Here is a 17,357-nt window from a genome sequence, read left to right as displayed (position 1 = left end):
GCACGCGGACGGACTGCGCCCCGATTTGACAAATTACCTGAGTCTGTTGCGGACGAGTGAGGGGGATGGTGTGGGAGGGATAAGCTTGGAGGGGGCTGGAGGAAGCCCCAGGTATGTATATTTTTTTCTTAAAGAGGAACTCCAGCTTAAAGAGACTCTGTAACAAAAATTGCATCCTGTTTTCTACCATTCTACAAATTCCAAAACATATTCTAATGTGCTCTGGGTTACTGCAGCACTTTCTACTATCACCATCTCTATAATAAATCAGCTTATCTTTCCCCTGTCGGACTTGTCGCCCTGTGTCTGGAAGGCTGCCAAGTTCTTCAGTGTTGTGGTTCTGCTATGCACGCCCCCCTCCGGGCCCCTCTATGCACACTGCCTGTGTGTTATTTAGATTAAGGCAGTTTCTCTCTGCTCTATTATCTTTACAAGCTGGATAAATCGTCCTCTAAGCTTTCACATACTGAGGAATTACAGACAGGGGCAGAGCTGTCTGCACTCTGCAGGAAGAAACAGCCTGACAATTCAGTGCATGAGAGCTGCAGGGGGAAAGAAACACACAAATGATCTCTAGAGATTTAAAAGGAAGGCTGTATACAGCCTGCTTGTGTATGGATGTATTTTCTATGTGTGGACATACAGTACATCACCCTACTTCCTGTTTTGGTGGCCATTTTGTTTGTTTATAAACAAACCTTTTAAAACTGTTTTTAACCACTTTTAATGCGGCGGGGAGCGGCGAAATTGTGACAGAGGGGAATAAAGGATGTCCCTTAACGCACTGGAATGTTTACTTTTGTGCGATTTTAACAATACAGATTCTCTTTAACCCTTTCTGGACCAGCACCCTCTGCCCCCTTAAGGACTAGAGGGTGCTATTCCCGTAAATCGCCGCTTCCCGACGAATCGCCGCAATGATCCGTCGCTCCCGACGAACACGCCGCTCTGTCCCCGCCGCAGGCTGCTCTCTCTGCCGTTGCTATGACAGCAGAGTGCTGTGCGCTGGTCAGGAACCGCTTTCATTGGCTCCTGACCCTGTCACTCCATGTAAGCCAATGAAAGCAGCTTACATGAATGACAGGGCCAGGAGCCAATGAAAACGGCTCCTGCCCGGCTCACAGTGCTCTGCCGTCATAGAGGCGGCAGGGCAGCAACGAGCGGCGGGGCAGAGCGGACCGAGCGGCGGAGACGGGCTGGGGCGTGCGGTCAATGGGACGTAGAGTTTACGTCCGGTCAGGACCGCAGCGCCCCCTGCCCGATGTAGATTCACACTCGCTCGGTCCGCAGGTAGTTAAACAAACATACTGTCATTAAGTTACATTAATTATGTTAATTAAAATAGATAGGTAATATAATCTCTTACCTACCCTGTTTTAAAAGAACAGGTAAATGTTTGATTTCATGATGGCAGCCATCTTTTTGGTTGAAAGGAGATGACAGGGAGCATGAGACACAGTTCCAACTGTCCTGTGTCCTGAGCACCTCTCCCAGTTGCTAGGCAACGTGAACAACATAGGAAATCCCATCATGCTCTGCACAGCATCAGGGAAAAAAAGGCTTTTTTTCTTTGATGGGTGGAGCTTAGGTAAAAAATGTAGCTAAAAATGATGCTTTGGTAAGAAAAACAAAGTTCTGATACTGTGAAACTGTTAAAGAAAAACCAAGCCTTTTCAGTTCTGCTGAGTAGATATTTAGTCCGGAGGTTCACTTTAAGTCCCCATCTCACATTTATAAATGTTACTGTAGGTGTTAATGGTACTGCAGTAGCACACACTCTAATTTGCTAGCCAATATCACTGTATAGTGATGTGACACAGGTGATAATTGCAAACTTTGACTAGGATACACTCTTTGGTAAATTCAGTCCAGGTTTACTGGATCACATATGTTCTGCAACTCAGTAATCAATCTACAGTATATTACCTAATACTTCATACTGATAATGTCCATCATGGTGGATAATAACTGACCAATCAAAAGCAGGCGGAAGTACATTTGTAAGCAGAAATTTTCATTAGGTTTGCATGCAAGCTGAAATCATTTGCATCTCAATGGCCATCTCTACCCAGATGTTAATGAAATACATATTGCAATGCAACATGCATTATCATTAATTCCCAATAAACTGGTGATAAATATTTATTGAAACTGAAATTGCACATTGTGCTACAATCCATGTGTGAGCATACAGTAAATCAGCACCTATCATTCATTTAGATCTCTCTGCGTACTGTCATGTTTGAATACCTTTTCCAGGCTATATAAGTGGTTTTCTTAAGTATCTTACATACTGTTGCTCAGCAGAAGAGTGGAGGACAGGAAGGGTAAAACTCCTATTTACCATATCCTTTCCACAGGCAGCAAGCCTCTGCCACAGTAAACTGGAAGATGTTCTTATGCAGCTTTTCAAGCAACTCAGGAAGGAAGAGGTGTGAGAAGAATAGGCATAGCTGGGAAGCAGGAAGTCTTCACAATGCATTATGGGTGCTGTAGTTCGTACAACACTATGCAAATGAGCAGTGTGATGATGTTCTAGTCGTCTGAAGAAAATCTAGGCCAGCCTCTCAGCTTTCCTTTGCGTCTGTCTTGCTCTCCGATGCATGGCGGAGAAGAAAATTCAATCTAGGGCAGCGGCAATAAAGCTCAATTTCCTGAAAGAACTGGTCATTCCTCCCAACCTTTTGAAATGGGAAAGAGGGACAAACATACACTTATTTATACAGCAGAAAACACTAGACCTGTACAAGGGACAAATTAGTGACTGAATTCAAAAATAGGGTCTGTCTTTTTAAAAGGCAGTTCGGATTGATTGAAGTGTTGAATATCAACTGCAACTGTGATGCTACGTACACACATGCGACAACGATCATTCGTTGAGGACGACGAACGAACTTTTAATTGATGAAAGAACGACCTAAGTAAAGTTAGTTTTAAAAGGTGTGTAACGATCTGATTGTTAGAACGAACGTTACATCACGTAAAGCAACTATTGCGCCTGCGCATAAAAATGAGAAGTTTCATGGAGAAATTGTGAAATGCGCATGTCAAGCCTAGTACGAACGACCGTTTCCAACGATGTACTACTTTTGCAAACGATCGTCGTTGGTTAAAATCCGCCGAGACAGAACTTTCTTTTGGAGCGATTTGGCTCGTTCGTCGTTTGCCTTAATAGTCGTTGGTTCGTTTTTTGTAACGATCGTCGTTGGTAAAGATCGGGGAACGATCGTTACAAACGACTATAGTCGCATGTGTGTACGCACCTTGACTGTGCTTTTTTTATGTTTGTATAGCATTGAAGGTGCAGAACCTTTGCCTGGCTTGGTCCTATCTTTATATACTTTATTCTTGTTCCTGTAGCAGCAGCCATCAGCAAAACATTTTCCAGTGGGGAAATGTTTTGTGACCCACAAAATGAATGCTGACTATAGTATACAGGTATATATTTTATGAAATTTAACTTAAACAATCATTTTTGTAAAAATTACAACAGGTTCTAATTGTTCTTCAAAATGATGAACTAAAAGGATCACAAACAATAAAGCTTGGTACAAACTTGCAATTGTTATTAGTCAATCACTGACCAATTTTACCACAAAAGGGTTTACCAACACATCTGCTTATAGTATTCAATATCTGTTTACCCTCATACTACAATAGGATGTAAAATTGGTCAGTGATTCGCCAATCTCAATTGAAAGTGCATAGCAGGCTTTAAATGATTATTCTTAATATCTCAGATCAGTTTCATTGGTGTGAAGATCCATACACACATCCAATTTTTATCTGCAGATAACTGGCCAATTTTGACACTTCCGTGTAGTATGAGAGCATGCCAACACAGTCTGTCCAAAGTATTCAAAATCTCATACTACATGGCAGTGGTAAAATTGGCCAGTCATCTGCAGATTAAAATTGGATGCGTGTACAGAGCCTGATTTTTTTTATTAGGTCTGATGCCATCAAGCGACCTAATTCATGAAAATTTGTTAAAGAGGAGCTGTTAGGTATAAGGTCTCAGAGAAAATAAACACATATATCAGTAGCTAAAGATTGGCTGTACTTACATTACATATGCATTTCACTGTCCACGTTTGGATTTCACAGAATTTGTATATAGTATATGCAGAGATAGATGCTCCTGACAGCTCATGGCAGGCTCCATGTTTTTCTGTCAAATGTGTCCTCATGTCCTGCCTGCTTCCTGATCACAGATAAGCTCGTATTTGAACAACACAGTGTGCAGTGAATATTAATGAGCCATGTGGCTAGGAACAATAGCTGACTCCTGCAGAGTACTCTGCCCCGAGATTTATCAGTGCTACACAGCTAGACTGATTACAAGCTTCTGTAACGTCTCATTAGCAGCCGAGGGGAGGGCCCCAGAATGCTTTGCAGTTTAGCTGCGGCTTGCGTCTTTATGGGTCTATAACAGACTTGCTGATAAGCACACATCAAAGGTAACTGAGATTTTTATCTTCACTAATGGCTTTTGAGCTTCCTTCTAAACTGTTTAACACAGGAGAATAGAGGTTTAAATTAGCTTCTGCAGCCTGACAGTTACTCTTTAAGTTCTGAACCCATTGGAGCAATGTGAAATGTTATGCCATAAGCTACATAGACACTTTAGATACTATTGTTCTGAACAACAAATAATTAGCCGACAGATATCAACTGGAATGGCAAGCTCTTAAAGAGACACTGAAGCAAAAAAAATTAATTATGATATAATGGTTTGTATGTGTAGTACAGCTAAGAAATAAAACATTAGGAGCAGAGACATAAGTAATATTGTTTCCAGTACAGGAAGAGTTAAATAAACTCCAGTTGTTATCTATGCTAATAAGCCATTAAGCTCCACCACTTTTAGTGGCAGAGAGCTCTGACTTCTGAAGGTTGTTATCTCAACTGTCTGTCACTATATTTTTTTTCTTCTGCACAGGACAGGTCAAAAGTTCACAGCCTGCACTGAAAAAATCTTTAGAATGCTGAGTAGTGTGTAAACTACAAATATTAGAGAATGAAGCAATGTTATAAAAAACAGTATATACGGTAACTGAAAATAAAAATATGAGAATATTTTCTTTGCTTCTAATGTTCTAGTAATTATCCGTACTACACAACTAATTCATTATATCATATATTTTTTCGATTCAGTGTCTCTTTAAATTAAAGATCTTATACAAGATATAACTGGCTTCATGTTTAAACAACCGATCAGTAGTGAATATTGCGCGCACATACAGAAGTGACCTCATAGTTTGTTGGGTGATGGATTATGCGCTTGTGCAAACGACTGTTATATAAGACACCTACAGTGGTTTGCAAAAGTATTCAGACCCATTGAAGTTTTCCACATTTTGTCATACTGCTGCCACAAACGTGAATCAATTTTATTGGAATTCCACGTGAAAGACCAATACAAAGTGGTGTACACGTGAGAAGTGGAACGAAAATCATACGATTCCAAATATATTTTACAAATAAATAACTACAAAGTGGAGTGTGCGTAATTATTCAGCCCCCTTTGACCTGAGTGCAGTCAGTTTCCCATAGACATTGCCTGATGAGTGCTAATGACTAAATAGAGTGCAACTGTGTGTAATCTAATGTCAGTACAAATACAGCTGCTCTGTGAAGGCCTCAGAGGTTGTCTAAGAGAACATTGGGAGCAACAACACCATGAAGTTCAAAGAACACACCAGACAGGTCAGGGATAAAGTTATTGAGAAATTTAAAGCAGGCTTAGGCTACAAAAAGTTTTCCAAAGCCTTGAACATCCCACGGAGCACTGTTCAAGCGATCATTCAGAAATGGAAGGAGTATGGCACAACTGTAAACCTACCAAGACAAGGCCGTCCACCTAAGCTCACAGGTTGAACAAGGAGAGCGCTGATCAGAAATGCAGTCAAGAGGCCCATGGTGACTGGACGAGCTGCAGAGATCTACAGCTCAAGTGGGAGACTCTGTCCATAGGACAACTATTAGTCATGCACTGTACAAAGTTGGCCTTTATGGAAGAGTGGCAAGAAGAAAGCATAAGAAGTCCCATTTGCAGTTTGCCACAAGCCATGTGGGGGACACAGCAAACGTGGAAGAAGGTGCTCTGGTCAGATGAGACCAAAATGGAACTTTTTGGCCAAAATGCAAAACGCTATGTGTGGTGGAAAAATAACACTGCACATCACCCTGAACACACCATCCCCACTGTCAAATATTGTGGTGACAGCATCATGCTCTGGGGCTGCTTCTCTTCAGCAGGGACAGGGAAGCTGGTCAGAGTTGATGGGACAACGACCCCAAACATAAAGCCAGGGCAACAATGGAATGGTTTAAAACAAAACATATGTGTTAGAATGGCCCAGTCAAAGTCCAGATCTAAATCCAATCGAGAATCTGTGGCAAGATCTGAAAACTGCTCTTCACAAACGCTGTCCATCTAATCTGACTGGAGCTGTTTTGCAAAGAAGAATGGGCAAGGATTTCAGTCTCTAGATGTGCAAAGCTGGTAGAGACATACCCTAAAAGACTGGCAGCTGTAATTGCAGCAAAAGGTGGTTCTACAAAGTATTGACTCGGGGCTGAATAATTACACACACCTCACTTTCCAGTTATTTTTTTTTTTTAAATGTTTGGAATCATGTATGATTTTCGTTCCACTTCTCACGTGTACACCACTTTGTATTGGTCTTTCATGTGGAATTCCAATAAAATTGATTCATGTTTGTAGCAGTAATGTGACAAAATGTGGAAAACTTCAAGGGGGCCGAATACTTTTGCAAACCACTGTATATACACTTTTGGAAATAAATGATTGTTGTTTAATAATCAGATCCATCATGACGGTTCTGCATTTTCTATTTACCACCATTCACTTTCTTGTCCCTCTTATTTGCTACAACTCGGAATAGTAATTGACGCCGCCCGGTGTTTCAGCAGCAGCAGGGTGAGCCATTATTTGGCTGGCCCTGCGGCCAACTGTCCTGGCACTGCAAAGTTCATGTTGTGCTACACCCTTGTTGTAGCGTGAAGCAGGGAGCCCACTTAGTTCAATGACATCCTGTTAGGGCTTGTTCGCACTTAGAGCGATTTCGCTCTTTTTTTAGCCCTGTCGATTTAAAAAAAAAATCGCCTTAAAAGTGCTAGTGCAATGTTGGATTATGTTAGTATTCTCACATAAGCGATGAGCTTTCTATCCAACGCTCCTGCACCATTTTCTGAGCGTTTTCGATTCAATAGAAAGTATAGGGAAATCGCAAAGCGCTTAAAAATGCACTTTAAATTGCAATTTCCCAAGCTCTTTAATGAATAAATACATTGTATTTATTCATTTCCGGGTCAAAGAGTTCACTTCCTGACTTACGTCAGGAAGTGAAAAAAAAAACATCGCTCCACCATAGCGCTTATAAAAGCGCTTTTCTATGCGAAAATCGCTGGGTAAAGCGCTGACAAAATCACTCTATTAATCTCTCAGCACTTGCGATATCGCTGGCGATTTATATTGTGAACAAGGCCTGAGGTGCATAGTGGAAAACAAATTTGCATATAATGTTAGGTATTGCTGTGCGACTTGATTAGCAAGTTCTGTCTTCATGTGATTCACATACTATGCTATTTATATGGAAATGCACAAAAAAAAACACACATAAAATGCAAATGGAAAAACGCAAAATGCAGGAAAAAACAGTTATGCAAATGGCAGAAAACGAAAGGGGTTTTCGCACAGACAAGTGTGCTCCTAACCAGTGCTGCTCTGATACCCCTTTTCAAAATCCAAATCAGATTTGGACCCGGATACCCCGATATCTGATCCGGGTCGGATATCCGAGTTCAAAATTTTATGATCTGAATCCGAATCGGATATCCGGCCTCAGTATCCGGGCGGATTCGGTTATCCGGACAGAAAACCGGAAGTGGCCTTTACATTGCTTCTAAATCGTTTTTTAGGGTAAGGCCCGGTTCACATTAGCGTTGCCTGATCGGATCTGGACCATATACTGTACAAACGGAACGTACGTTCCGCATAGCAATGCAAAGGCTATGCGGACGTTCACACGCGTCCGTTCCGTACAGTACGGAGCCGGACCGGATCCGGACACTTTTCCAACATGCGCTATTTTTTGGTCCGGCTCATCCGTCCCAAGCACCCGGACCGGAGCCTCACTGCACCACCCGGAAACAGAAAAGCAATGGGAAACGGAAGCACAGAACACACTGGCTACAAACACCTGACGTTCTACCCCACTTCCTATGCGTATTCTAGCGAGGTCGATTTTGGATGGGGACACATGGGCAAGCATTTTGGAGTGGAGCAGCAGTGACTTTTAACATGCTAGAGCTGTTGGCAGTATGTCGGAGGTGGAGGTGAGGCCTATACAGCAGAGGACCCGATTCCACAGGTGCACCTTCTGCTGACCTCCCAGACCCCAAAATTTTTATTTATTTCTACTCTCTTTTGCCAAACGGTTCCGGATCGCATCCTGATGTACACCTAATGCAACCTGACCGGATCCGGATCGGATCAGAACCGTACGGTTCCGATCCGGATCCGATCAGGTCACCCGGTCCGTTTGGCAGAAAAACGCAAGTGTGAACGGGGCCTAAATGAGGCATGTAGCATCATGTATTTTTAAAGGGAAACACTTATTGATGATGTGGGGACTTAAAATCCCCCCCCCCCAAAAAAAAAATGGCTGTCAATTAACATCAGGACTAGGTTCCAGACAGCGGTCGTGCAGCCCACATTGTGTCCAAAGTCCAACCGCACAACTGAGACAGCACAGTTATCAGCCCAGACACCTCCAAAAAATTACACGGCGATTGTGTTAAGATAATCACCATGGGTACCACGGCACAGGTAAAACATTACAAAGGAGAGGTTCCAGGAAGCGGTTGTACTGCTGCAGATGGGGCCTCCCCACAACTTGGACAGCACAGACACCTCCAAAAAAATTACACAGCAATTGTGTTCAGATAATCACTATGGCACCTAGTGTTGGTACCACGGCACAGGTAAAACATTAAAAAGGAGAGGTTCCAGGAAGCGGTCGTACTGCCGCAGTTGGGGCCTCCCCACAACTTGGACAGCACAGACACCTCCAAAAAAATTACACAGCAATTGTGTTCAGATAATCACCATGACACCTAGTGTTGATAGTACCACGGCTGTAAAAAAATTTTTGATCCTGGCTTATCAATGAAGATGGAGTCAGGAGGTTGTGGTGGTAAAGGGTGGTGGTAAGTCAGGCATAGTGATTCCCACTCAGCCACTTCATTTCCCCCTCTTGCTAACAACAGGGGCCAGGAACTCACCTTCCACCCAAGCCTGGTTCATTTTCAGAAAAGTCAGTCTGTCCACAGACTGGGGGGACAGACAAGAGCGCTTCTCGGTGACCATGCCACCGGCCACACTTAAAGCACCTTTCTGACAGCACGCTGAAAGGCGGGCAGGACAGCACTTCCAGGGTGTACTGATATCCAGGTGCTTAACCCAGTAATCCAAGGGGTCCACAGGGGTGTCGGTGTCAAGCCCGCTGTAGGACCGCATGTAGTTGGCCACCAGGATGCTGCTGCAGGCACCTCCTCTGTAGGCAGCGGTACTGGCATGGAGTAGAGCGCCTTTGTCAGAGACAGCAGGTTTGTTGGGCACCTGCTGCTGCTGGATGCAGGCACCTGCTGCTGTGCTTGCTGGACTGTGACAGCAGGGGGGGGGGGGTGGGAGTCTGGGAGAAGGCTTCCTCCAAGCGCCAAAACCAGAATCCGCTGCAAGTCCCTCATTCGGTGCACAAGGTCTCCTACAGGCAGGAACTGAGCCAGCTTCCCCTTCAGCCGTGGGTCTTGTAACGATTGTGGGATATCTCCGTGTTCAGCGCACAAAGATGTGCGCTGACACTGCGGAGGTCCTCCACAAGCGTGTCAAGATACTAGAACCCAGCTTTTGGTGCAAGCACCAGTAGAGGGAAATTCCTGTCGGCAGAGGGCGCTGGGGAGTGCAGAGGAACCAATCCCCTGCACCTCCACAAATGCCAGACAGGAATTGCACGAAGCGCAGAACGCAATCGCAAGAGAAGCGATTGCGAATGAGAACGAGCAAAGGGACAGGTTGTATGTGTGTGCTCCAATCTAGTCGCCACCCCGCGACCGCGCACACACAACAGCAGGTGCGAAACAGAAACGCAACCGCCAAGAACGGCAATTGCCAGAAGTGACACAAGGCAGATCAGAACAGAATACGAGGATAGCAAAGGAACAGCAAATCATACAATGAGAAGATACGGAAAATAATAAACGCTAGCTAACCGCGAACACCGCACTCATTCGCAACAGTGCACGCGGTTATGCGCGGTCTCCACGTGATAAGCACAATAGAGACAAGCACGCCTAACTAACCATCAACAGACAAACACGAAACAAAGAACGTGAACGCTTGCTTAACGGTTACCTCATCGAGCCTACAGCAAGCGCCCGTATCAGACAAGACAGACAAACGAGAAACAGGAACTAGGCAGAAAGGATCCACCGCTCTTCCGCCAGAGCAAGTGTGATCCAAGCAGGAACACAGATCAGAAAGATCCACAGCCGCTAACGCTAGCGGCTAGTGCGATCTAAAACAAGACAGATCAGATGAGGTAGCTGGTAGCAACCGCTGCTCCAGCTTACACTCCAGGAACTAGATCAGAAGGATCCACAGCCGCTACCGCTAGAGGCTAGTGCGATCCAAACAAGACAGAGCGATTCGCTATCAACCGCCGCTGGTGACAGCGCAATCGCGACAGACAAGACAGGACAGAATAGGCAGTACAAATTATACACAAACTGACTGCACTAACTAGGAATGCAAGGAGCACTCCCCAAGAATTAACTATACTAAGATAGCAGTGGCTGACACTCCAGGTGAGTCCAGCAGGAACAAACCTCTATGAGCAGCGAAGCATTGTGGGACACACATAGTACTTATAGTACACGCCTCCAATGAATGTGGCCAGGCAATTTGCATGACAACGTATGCAAATTCCTCAGCAAGCACAAGCTGCAAAACTGACAGAAGGTCTTCATTCCAGAGTCCTGCAGCATGCAGACCTGAATAATGATCAAAAGGCTGCCTGCCTGCGCAGGCAGCTGAGCGGATCGTTACAGGTCTAGCATCAGGGTGATCCAGGTGTCCTCCCGAGCATGCATCTGCTTCACCCTTGGGTCACTGCGCAGGCACTGCAGCATGTGCGCTGCCATGGGGAAGAGGGATGCCATCTCTGCTGACACATCATCTTCTGCACCGCTGACAGTGCTGTCCTCCTCCTCTGATTCCTGATCATCCTCCTGCTCTCTCCAAGGACCTCCAAGTCCTCCACCTCCTCCTCCTGCCGTACAGAGGTGGACTGTGCGGGTGGCTGCTGCTCCTGCTGGATCAATGCTGCCTCTCCCACTTCCAGCAGAGCATCGAGGGCCTTGTCCAGCATGCACACCATGGTCACCCACTCACGATGCACAGTCCCGGCTGACCATGTTGGTGGCCTCTAGGAAGGGTGCCAGCACCAAGCACACCAGCTGCATTTTTCCCCACTCAGCAGGGCAGATGATGTCCGGGAGGTGGGTGGTGCCGGTCCCGGACAAGTTGGCCTCCATGGTGGCTTTGGCCAGGTAGTGGTTGACAGCCTGCCTCTGTTCCACCAGACGCTCCAACATGGCCAGGGTCGAATTACAGCATGTTGGAATGTCTTTGATGAGCCAGTGCCGTGGGAACCCGAGCGGCGAAAACTACCCATGGTTCGCCTTGCTGCTCCCAAAAGAGTGTCCATGTCCTGGTAGGTGTGCAGGAATTTCTGCACCACCAGGATCAGGACGTGGGCCAGACAGGGGATGTGGGTGAGGTCTCCCCGGTGGATGGCAGCAACCAGGTTGGCCCCATTGTCGGCCAGCACCTCTCCGACTTTCAGGCCTCTGGGGGTCAGCCAACTCCTTTCCTGCTCTTGGAGTTTGGCCAGGACGTGGTCTGACGTAAGTTTTTTCTTCCCCAGGGTGACCATCTGCAGCAGCACTTGGCAGTGGCGGGCCTTCACGCTACTGCTGAGGCGGGGGTGTTTGGCAGCGGGTTTGCCGGAGGATGGATCCGGATCAGAGCTGGAACCTGCTGCACTTCCCCTGACTCTGCTGCGTGGTGGCACCACCCACTGGGGTGATGATGCTGCTGTCCCCTCCTCACCCCCTTCCACCATACTGACCCAGTGCGCGGTAGAAGAGAGGTACCGGCCTGTCCCAAACCGGCTTGACCATGAGTCCATGGTCACATGGACGCGCGCACCCACCGCATGGTCAAGCCCACATTCCACCTTGGCCTTCACAAACTGGTGCAGTGCTGGGATGGCCGTGCGTGTGAAGTAGTGCCGGCTGGGGATTGGCCAATCCGGCGCTGCGCACTGCAGGAGCACACGCATCTGGCTCCCCTCCTGCACAAACGAGTACGGGAGGAGCTGGGAGGACATGGCCTGTGTAAGCAAGCCGTTCAGCTGGCGTATGCGACAGCTGCCGGGAGGCTGAGCCCTGACCACGAACGACTCACTCAGCAGGGTCTGGTGGTGGTGGCGTTTTGGGCTTGCATGGGAAGCCGAGGAGGGAGCAGAGGAGACCACTGAGGAGGACTGGCTGCCTGAACAGGCCTCAGTGTTGGCAGGAATGGCAAAGGGGGTTATGGTGCTCTGACCACTGCAAGGGCCAGCGCCAGCTTCCTTCAGCCTCTTGAATTCCTCATGCTCAGGATTGTGCTTATTGGCCAGATGATTTATGAAGCTGGAGGTGCCATAGTTGGAGGGGTTACACAAGCACACCGCAATGCCCTTTTTTAACCTAACCCAAGAGATTACATGCAGGCTAGAATAAAGCCTCCAGATGAATGGATTTTAAGGCGCCGTTTAGCCACCTAAATAGTAATAGTAAAGGTGGCCATACATCAGGTGACTTGGCAGCCAATCGACCTATCTATTCGATAATTATCAAATTGGATGAAAATTGGTGCCACAAAGAGAATGCCTGATCAACAATGCGACAAATTGGTTAGACATGCTGCAAGATGTAGGGCCGACTTGCTCGATCGGGTGTGCGGCGGTAACAGCGACAAACGGGGCCCCCGGTTATGTCCCCCAATGTAAAATGTTCCTCCCTGGTGCCCAATGCAATATACTTTACGTGTCCGAGTCCACCACTGGCTCTGTCTTCATACATGCGCCCCACATGGTCGTCGCCATAACGTGGGTGCAAGTGTGACGTCATACAGCGTCCACGTATATGCCGACAACCATGTGGGGCACGTATATGAAGAAGGAGCCAGTGGCGGAAACGGACAGGTAAAGTATACTGCATCAGGCACCAGGGGGAACATTTTACATTGGACGGACAGCACAGGGGCAGTGGATGCAGTCAGAAGGCCGAGAGATTTCATTCTGAAATCGATTGGGAATCGGCCTGCGGTTTATGGGCAGGCAACAGATCTCTCTCTGATCATATTTGATCAGTGAGAGATCTGTATCTTGGTCGATCTGCCCATACATCTTCTGATGTATGGGCACCTTAAGTGCCTTCCAATTACACTATAATACCACCAAATGGGAAAATGTGTAACCACGCTTGTGTCAGTGGTTGCCATATGGTGCGGTTACTGTCTAGTAAAAAGGTTGCATGTTTTTTCTAGAGGCAGTTGCTGCCTGCTCAAATGTACATGCATGAGAGGACTGTATGAAGACTGCAACATCAATGGACACCTTTATGCTGGGTGCCAGTGATTGTAGCGTACGAGTGAAATCGTCGCCGGGAAACTTGGGTGCAGGATACAGCCAATATACAGCTTAGCCTGCTCCTGCACATTCCTGGCGGCATTAATTACTGTTCCTCCTCTAGGTCCAAGTGGATTGTGGGGAATGTTGTAATTCAGTGTTCAGCTATTGCTGGTGGCCGTATTACAGTGTTCTAAAAGTAACTTCAGCTCCGTCTTCTGATGGCGCCGAAGTTACTTATTGTGCGCCGCTATAGCCGTAATACCTATTACGGTCTATGGTGGCGCCAGCTGCGCCCAAATCTACTGCGCTCTAATTGATGTGCTTGGAGATTGTATGCCAGTCTACTGTATTAATGGTATTAACATTTATGGTGGATTAAAAATAGCATCCTGATTTTTTTTTGCATAATGCATGCGCTATAATGTGTGTACTGTGGTGGACACCGTGGGAGTTATAAAATACGTTATTTCAAAGTCTTGTTAATGTCTTTGGAAAATTCACATATTTCTCAACATCCAGAAACTTATTGCATGCAGCGAGTTAAAATAATTAGGTTACAATGCAGAGATGTGAACATGCTCATAGAATTGTATGGGCAGTGAGTTGACATACGGCATTATTCTTCAAAGCAATGGACGGGCATAGGGGTGTATTCACTAATCTACAGTAAAGTTGCCGTGCACAGGGACCACATTGCAAAGTTACCAGTAGTTCAGAAAGTAAGATAGTACACGTTGCTCAATTAGCTGTACCTGCGTTACCTAGCCGTAAGCTATGTTACCTAAGTAGCGCGCAGTATACTAATAAGGTTCACATTAATTGGGTAATGTGGGTTGCGTAACATGTGACCTCACTGTCGGAATTACCCATAAAATTTTTACCAATATTTTATTATAGCTAAATCTCACTATGTTCTCACACAGAGCCCTCCCTCTACCAATGCCTAACCCTAACTGGATCCCCCCTGCTGATGGACAACCAATCCCCTACCGGTGCCACCTAATTACTCCCTCCCCCAAACCATGCCCCCTGCCTATCATTATTATTTGCCTATCAAGAAGGGGGGGGGGGATACTTCCCTCCAGGGGGGGTTATAAGTTGCCTGCCAGAGGAGGGTTCTGTGTGAGAATAGGGTCAGGTTGGGTTGCATTTTCTGTTAATAATACCTTAGGTCAATGCTTAGGCTGCGCTTTCTGATACCTATACCTATAAATTCATGCAGCTGTTTAAAGTTGCAAACATTTTCACCACACCATCATTCGGGTCTCCCTGCGCCCAACTCACTGATGTGGTACAAATAGGTAACCGGAGAAGGTTTATTCATTCAAAAATCGCTCTGAAAAATCACTTCACAAAATCACAATCACAAATCACTAAGCACTAGTGATTGCTATTGCTATTTTGGTGTGCACTAGCCTGGAGAGAGGAGGATTGGAGAGAAATTGAGAATAGCTTGAGATGGAGCAGAGAGCTTATCCGTATTGCAGTCCCATATCACACAGAGGCTACTTACAACTCCTGTCCATGCTAAACACAGTCTAGGCTCTGTTGAAAACTTTTCAACCTTTTTAATACCTTTTCTGCACATGCAGTAATTACAACAATGGTAAGAGACCAAACAGATTTTTTCCCACTGACCCTCTAGGCAAGTCTGCTCTGCATCATGCTGTGTATATTTACCACTCCTCAGCTAGTCTAGTGGTTCCCTATACAAAAACAAACCTGAATACACCAGGCACTGGACTGGCCCTAAATCACTGAATGAGAGGTGGCCTGGGGGGACATCTCCCCCCTTCCCCCCTGGCCAGTCCCCCTGGAATGGCTCCTCCCACACATGTGGTCGGTCAACTGATCGTGACATCATCTTAGGTCCTGTAGCCCGTAACCGTTACGATCCAGCATCTTCCGATGAAGCTGAAGAACAACCAGACCCGGACGTACGATCGGGATGGGTTCAAGAAGCGGGCGGCATGCGTGTGCTTCAGGGACGGAGCCGAGGATGAAGTGTGTATATTTTGTCTGCGCACGGGGGTGGCACTGTGGCACAGGGGGAGCTGTAAACAATGGGGTAGAGATGTGCCGTGCTGGGGCCTCACACACTGATTCCTGCCTTGTGTCTGTGCCGCTATTGTCTATTGCTGTCAGGTGGCCACATTGAAGCTATGCATGTGTGTATGTGTGTGTGATTGCTGGCCAGCCTTCCTCGCTTGCCTGTGGGGCGCAGGCCGAGTGACCTTATTTGTGTGAACTAGAACTTGTGCTTTCTGGTCATGTCTGCAGAGAGGGAATGGTCACGCGCCTCTGGTTGTGATTCTAATGCAGAACCCGTGATTCTGTTCCATATATGTAGGAAAAATGCCAGTTGAGGCAGCCACGGTGTTGGCAGTATGCTTTGTAAGTGACAGCAGCAGCGCCGGTAGGTTTCTCCCAGTGTTGTGCACTGCAGAGCTACAGGCAACAGCTGTCAATTGTCTTGTCACTGGGATCATCGCTGGAAATAGCATAGCATGAGGTTGTGGCTAGCAACATTTTATGTTTCAATGGTTCTTTTTTTATGTTTCAATGGTTTAGCAACAGTTTTTATATAGGCTTTCTAGAGGTATTTATTCTGTATTGAAGGAAAACTGCGATTGTTGAGAAAGAGACACTCTTCTCCAAGCAGGCACGGACTGGGAAGGGGGGAGATTTCTCCCCAGGCCACCTCTCATCAGTGATTTAGGGCTGGTGTATTCAGGTTTGTTTTCCTATAAAGCAACAGGAACCACTAGGCTGGCTGAGGGGTAGTAAATATACACAGCATGATGCAGAGCAGACTTGTCTGGAGGGTTAGTGGGAAAAAATCTGTTTGGTCTCTCACCATTGTTATGAATGCATGTGCAGTAGTGTTGTCCGGATCATGAACGATTGCCGAATCTATTTTGTGAGTCGAATCATCCGAATCACCAAAATAAGTGATTCGGATCGCAAAAGGGGCGGGGCCAGGAGAGACACGCCCCTTCACAGCGGGCAGCGGGGTCCTGGAAGCAGAGCAGAGATGGATCGCTCTGTTGGAGGGGACTCAGGGGAGCCAGCCTTGCAGGGACAGGTAGAGGGGACATGGGTGCCACTGCCAGATATGTGTAGAGCACACATACTGGCTATAACTGCTGCTGATTACAGGCTGTCTGTTCCATAGTTGTGCACAGTGAACACATTGGAAGCTTTTGGCTCAGCTCAGCACAGCTCAGTAACTTTGCAGGCACTGTGATTGCAGCGCAATATGATCTTCCTGCACTCGGCTCTAAACAGCTGCACTTATCTTCTGGGAATCATGCTTTGGGGAATGCTTTCTTTCACTGTGCGACGTTTACATTCAAAGTACACAGATGAACATGTAGGTGAAATACATGTAAAGCATATGATTGCAGCATGTGGGTATTGTGTGCAAACATTTCTGTTCTCTGCTCGTCCCTCCTCCCACCTCTGTCCACTCCCTGCCCTCTGTCCATCTTCTCCCCTTCTCTGTGTGTCCACCCCCCTCTCCTTCTCCTGCCCTGCTAGTCATTTCACCCCCGAAATGCTTCCATAGTAAAATGATCCGAGATTCGGATC

The 17,357-nt window shown here is 46.5% G+C and overlaps 2 protein-coding genes across 5 annotated transcripts in view; one reads left to right on the top strand and one right to left on the bottom strand.

The window, feature by feature from the left end:
• Positions 1–15,559, bottom strand: part of FANCE (FA complementation group E) — a 55,345-nt gene extending 39,786 nt beyond the window's left edge. The window contains exons 1-2 of one of the 4 annotated variants that reach the window (XM_068269393.1): positions 15,489–15,559; positions 2,291–2,681 (exon numbers count right to left, since the gene is read on the bottom strand). In XM_068269393.1, coding sequence (XP_068125494.1) covers positions 2,291–2,482 — 192 coding nt within the window. In that variant the 5' untranslated portion in view covers positions 2,483–2,681; positions 15,489–15,559. Of the gene's footprint in view, positions 1–2,250; positions 2,682–15,488 lie in introns of those variants that run through there. The other 3 variants (XM_068269394.1, XM_068269395.1, XM_068269396.1) reach the window with 3 other exon arrangements.
• Positions 15,560–15,615: 56 nt separating this feature from the next.
• The window catches only part of NUDT3 (nudix hydrolase 3), a 45,562-nt gene continuing 43,820 nt past the window's right edge, over positions 15,616–17,357 (top strand). Inside the window, exon 1 of the mRNA XM_068269399.1 lies at positions 15,616–15,770. Within this exon, the coding sequence (XP_068125500.1) occupies positions 15,675–15,770 (96 nt within the window). The 5' untranslated portion in view covers positions 15,616–15,674. The remainder of the gene's footprint in view (positions 15,771–17,357) is intronic.

Source organism: Hyperolius riggenbachi, chromosome 2, assembly GCF_040937935.1.
Source record: "Hyperolius riggenbachi isolate aHypRig1 chromosome 2, aHypRig1.pri, whole genome shotgun sequence".
NCBI classification, from domain to species: domain Eukaryota; kingdom Metazoa; phylum Chordata; class Amphibia; order Anura; family Hyperoliidae; genus Hyperolius; species Hyperolius riggenbachi.
The sequence above is the reverse complement of the archived record's forward strand: the minus strand, read 5'-3'. Positions and strand labels throughout refer to the sequence as shown.